Source organism: Eptatretus burgeri, chromosome 17 (genome assembly GCF_056783735.1).
Source record: "Eptatretus burgeri isolate ZD-2024b chromosome 17, Ebu_testis_v1, whole genome shotgun sequence".
Taxonomy (NCBI): Eukaryota; Metazoa; Chordata; class Myxini; order Myxiniformes; family Myxinidae; genus Eptatretus; species Eptatretus burgeri.
In genome coordinates this window covers 21,841,007-21,846,231 of record NC_140977.1, presented here as the reverse complement: position 1 = coordinate 21,846,231, position 5,225 = coordinate 21,841,007, and the positions used below count along the sequence as shown (strand labels likewise).

The following is a 5,225-nucleotide window of genomic DNA, read 5'->3' as shown; positions in this document are numbered from 1 at the left end:
CGGATCATCTATTATGATCCACATACTGATTTGGCATAGGTTTTACGCCGGATGCCCTTCCTGATGCAACCCTGGTCGCCTCTTACGACACAGGGATATATATAATATTTATCTTTGCCACAAAAGGGAGAGTCCACATACCCAATAGCCTCACCCTCCCCAGAAAAAAAAAAAAACGATCTCTCTGGCCTCCATCCCTCCAAACTCCATCCAATGTCCACCACCACACACACCCACACAACCTCCCATATCATCCACACTACCACCCACATCATTTGCACCACAACCCTCATGCGCAACCGCAGCTCCACAATCAATACCGGAACTTAAATACCCACAGTGCTGATCACACCAACCGCAATCCAATTGCCGCCATCCTCACTTGAAACACCCTAAATGTGATTACCTGCCCCACTCTGACCCATACACTCCGCAACCCCACCATCACCAATCCATACCCACTGCACCAAAACTGACATCTGCACACGTCATACTCAGTTCTTCACCCACCCACGACCAGCATCAGCACACTCTGCACTCACACCCATGCCGGTACCCCTCACACCCCTGCTAATGCTGACATCTGCCACAGACCAACCCCCAAATATTGTTGTGGGGCCGGGTCTCAGTGGCGAGCATGACTGCGAGAGGGAGCAGTAGAGTCGGCTCCACCCAACACCCGGAATTTAGGTCGTACCTTTCAGATAAATCCGAAAGGTCACAGGTCCCTTATCAGACCAAAGATCGTCAATAGGTCGACCATGTGGGATCGGGTCAATTACCAATATCAATATACCTAAATACCCACGTCGTCCAAACTACCAGGGAAATTCACCCTCAGCAGGATATGAGGAATCCAGACCGTTACCGAGCCGGATCCGAGTCATACCCCAAGCGGAGAGTACCAAAACCCTGCCGGCCGGTTGCACGATTATGGCAACAATGAGGCCTCCTAATTCCCGTTTGCAGCGCGGCAAACAAATTATAAAAATGAAAAGAACAGGCTGGTACATTCAACAAAAGGGATATTTATTTATCACAATAATCGGGGAGGGGAACACAGAGCAGAGTTATCACGAATAAGCAATGTACAAAAAAAAGACAAGGCACTTAACGATTCTACTTGACAAGACAGACCCGCACACAGACACGCACACACAAAGAAAAGAAATGGATCCCGCCGGATCTTTATTCGGCTCTCCAGCCGAGAAGGATAGTTCGGCTGGGAGTCAGAACGGCTGGCTACCTGGCCAGGAGCGTGTGGCTGCTCGATCGCACTTTCGGAGCTCGGGTCGTCGAAGGGCCTGTGAGCTCCTTTGCGAACCACGTGGAGGGACCTGAACCCACACGGTCAGCTTCGCGCTAAGCGCCGAGGAGAAGACCAGGGGTGAAAACCGGTGACCACCAAGGAGTGCCCAGCAGGCCAGAACACCGGGGAGCGGGTGGTCGACCAACAATATGACCACCACCCCAGGAACCATGAACTCCGACACTTCGACCAATCACGAGCACCACCAACATGAGTCCCGACACCAGCTCCGACACTTTTTCTCTCATCCGATCGCGCCGACAATTATCCCCTCCTTCTCCAGAGGGGAGGAGCTGCCTCCTCCAACCCGCTTTCCCTCACTAGACAGTTTTGGCGCGCAGATGTGCTCATCGCCTCTGTGACTGGCCAAATGGGGCGCCAAGTCCGTTTATTCGTCCGGGGGCGTGGTGACATCACGGCGGACTGCCCCTCAAAACAGTGAAGGAGTCCCATTGGCCGAACGACGGCAAACTCGCTCGCATCTCCCTGATTGGTCGAGAGCCGCCCCAAGGTCCCTCCTTGAACTCCGCCCACCACTGCGTTATGGCATCAGGATGAAGGTGTGTTGTTGTTGTATATATAAGAAAAATCCTAACTAGAAAATAACTCCGCAGCGCACGTACAATTAATCACCCATTAAACAAAGGGATGGAACTCTGACTAGAAACACATACTGATATAACTGCTCTTTGGGACCTGAATATTGTGTGCTCATGGTTTCCAGATTCGCAACAATATGACCAACCTTCTTCAACGAATCCCTCACCCTCCACCAAATACTGCAAATATTTTGTCCCTTTCCTCAAATCATCCCACAAAGACCTTAGACAAGCCACTTCCAAGCATTTACCACAGGTAAGACATCCCATCTCCCAACCCTTGACACCACCAACCTGGGCACCGATTACATATAACACCCTATTCACTATTTATAATTGCTCATGCATTTGTCCCTGGCTTAATGATTAAGGTGGGAGGCTTGGGATCCTAGGATCCTGAGTTCAAATCCCACTTGGCTGTTAAATTAATATCAGGTGGGGTTGACTCTACCTGTCATCCTTTCGAGGTCAGCAGAATGAGTGCCAGTTTCCTGTGCCGAAGTGGAAATCCATCCAGGATTGTACCCAATAGCCCAGTACACTGTTTTGGCAGCACCAACGCTCTGCACAGAGTATGGTCCCAATCTCCTCCTCCTCCTCCTCCTCCTCCTCGCACTTATCCAGTGCCATTTGCTTTGTCTCATCCTCTTCTTCTTCAGGTTTATGCCCTTTGGTGCCGCTATCAGTAGCAGGTTGATCATGATCACACTCGGTAGATTCGACATTTGAGCGAACTATCCATCTGATGTCATTCCTTGTGCAGCCCTTGCAGTGACATACACTCTATCCATACCTGTTACCCAGTCTCAAGATGTGCTTACATCCATGATGCCCATCACAACCACACCCTCCATCAATGCAAAATCCATCTCAGTGACTGACTCCAATGGCACGTGCCCACCTACCTCGGGGGCAGCCTCGACCTCCAGAAGGCCACCCTAACCTGATGGTAGAGAACACTGTGGACCCTTCAATGCTGTCTTCAATCAGAGGCTTGAAGGTTCAAACTATAGGGTTAGGACCAAAACCTCCCCGATCAAGCCATCCAACCCACCGGTCAGGACGAGAGTCATATCGGAGAGTCAGTCACTCGGATCTGCTGTCAGGGTCAAATAGAATCCCTGTTGAAACGCCAGACACTCACACACCAGACAGTCGGCGGATGTGCTCCCCACCCTCTCTTCTGAGGGCAGATAAGCTGATGCAGAGAGGCTCAAACCCTGTGATGGGACTCAGCAAGGGTGCTTTCTGGTCCTTTGGAGGCTGTTTGGCCACTCACTGACTTGATAGTCTCTGTTGATCTCTTCTTGGCCTTCGTGGCCTTAATGGCATACAAATGAAACTAGATAAATGTTTTGTAACATAATTTCCAAGTTATATTCATGCATTGACATGCAATTCTCCAACAACCTCATTTATTCCAGACCAGCGACAGTTTCTCATCAAACGATGCGTTCACTGTTGCTGTTGTTGCTGTCAAACAAGATTTAGTATTATTATGTGAAATGGTGATGAGTAAGTCCATGGTATGCCAAATAACAACTCCGTGACTAACATTGTGAAATCTATACTTTCATAAAGAGTTATTTTATAACAATTCGAATTAATATTTAAAAATTATTTGATTGATGCCACACATCATGTGTGGAACCTCAACAAAGCCTTGAGGTCAAATTCAGAATAGTTACATACTATAATTGGAGACTATGTTCTCTGAAACAATGTTGTCTGTCAGGGCAGTTTAAACTTGTGCAGAAAAGTAAGAAAACTCAAATATGCAACACGTAATTGTTATGGAGGCTAAAAGAATCGGTCTTTACCAATTAAAAGGCCCACGCACCAGAGGTACTAATCACAAAGTCTTCCGAACAGGTATCATTCCCTCAAGGCTTTAATTATTTATGCTCTGGGTTGGGGAAAGTATCAAAGGCAACTTTCACTTTTTTTTGAAATGTGTACTTCTGGATTGTTTGGCAAAGTTGAGTCATGACCTCACTGTTTGCCTCTCTTGCTTTTAGTGATCTTGAGTAAACGAAGCACATCATGCAGCGTCCTGTTCGTGCTTCCTCTCCTAAGGCATGTTCTTGCACCTGGCATGCCAAGCTTGCTTCAGCATTTACCTGATGTACTCCTCACCTCGTTACAGACCAAATTAACCATTTATTTACTGTTAATGCCATGTAGCATACACGAGTAATCGCATGCAATGCAATTGGTGTCGAGCTTCCAGACATAGGTCTCCACAATGCTGATGAAGGGAACAAGACTTTCTTGCAATTACACACTACATTCCACTTGAAGTAAATGGTGGAAAAGCAAACAGCTTACTGAGTTAAGACCACAGGATAATCGGTTAAGACCACAGGAAAGACCACATCGGTCTTTACTATGGTAAAGAGGCATTTATCGTGAGCAACGTGGAAAAAAAATTCAGAAAAGGCAGTTGGAGGAAAAAGGTTGAAATGAGTGATCAAAGGACACGAGGGAAGTTTTTTGGTTTATTTGAAGTTTGTTTTGTATAGAACATGTACAAGTAAGAGTTCAAAGCTAAAATTTGTGCAATGATATCATCTACCCAGATAAATTGTACAGGAAGTGCCACCAACTCTGCTCAAAGCATTCTGGGTAAAACTGAGATGGTGGCAACACAGCCACATATGCTGTAGAGCAGAGGTGTAGAATTCACTGATTTTTGAAGGCTAACATCCAACCCATTGAAACCATAGAAGACTGTATAATTTGGCAATACATGTCCTTCATGTTGTGTGTTCAAAAAGTGAATTTTGGGAAGAGTTCTTGAGCATTCTCACTGGCAACCAACTCCTGGCACTCAAGCAAACAATAAACGTGTTCAGCAGCTAATTAGGAAAACTTCGAATTGCTATGTATTATGCAATTGCACAACAATTGGATGACAAAAACCAATCGTTTTTCACTTGAAATTGAATTGGGTAGTGAAAGTGCAAGGTGGGTACGAAAGGACTTCATATGTGATGAAATTTCAAAGTTGGAACAAAGATCCTGGACTGCGATCAGAGGGAGGGAGATGACTGTTTGCAAAAGATCGAATGGTGAATGTGAAAAAGATTAGAACAAGGAAGCCATCGCGTGCTGATACCTTGGTCAAATTCCATACCCTTGCACTAACCTGCAAACAAGAAAGAAAGATATACAGGTGGGCACCTCCAGGTCGATCTTCCCAAAGAAACAAGGGCATGCCAATAATCTTCAAAATCAGCCCAGATTTTATTTCACAGCTCAGATTTTATTTCACAGCTCACACACACACATAAATATACATATATATATATATATAT

The 5,225-nt window shown here is 46.1% G+C and overlaps 1 protein-coding gene across 6 annotated transcripts in view; it reads left to right on the top strand.

Moving 5' to 3' along the window:
• LOC147009512 (uncharacterized) overlaps window positions 1–4,612 on the top strand; it is a 39,132-nt gene extending 34,520 nt beyond the window's left edge. For 2 of the 6 annotated variants that reach the window (XR_015052746.1, XR_015052745.1), the window contains one exon: window positions 3,927–4,607. Coding sequence is in view for 1 of the 6 variants with exons in the window: in XM_085861316.1 (XP_085717442.1) it covers window positions 2,034–2,164; window positions 3,927–3,929 (134 nt within the window). In the remaining 5 variants the exon portion in view is untranslated. Of the gene's footprint in view, window positions 1–2,033; window positions 2,706–3,926 lie in introns of those variants that run through there. The other 4 variants (XR_015052744.1, XM_085861316.1, XR_015052743.1 and 1 more) reach the window with 4 other exon arrangements.
• The last annotated feature ends 613 nt before the right edge of the window (window positions 4,613–5,225 follow it).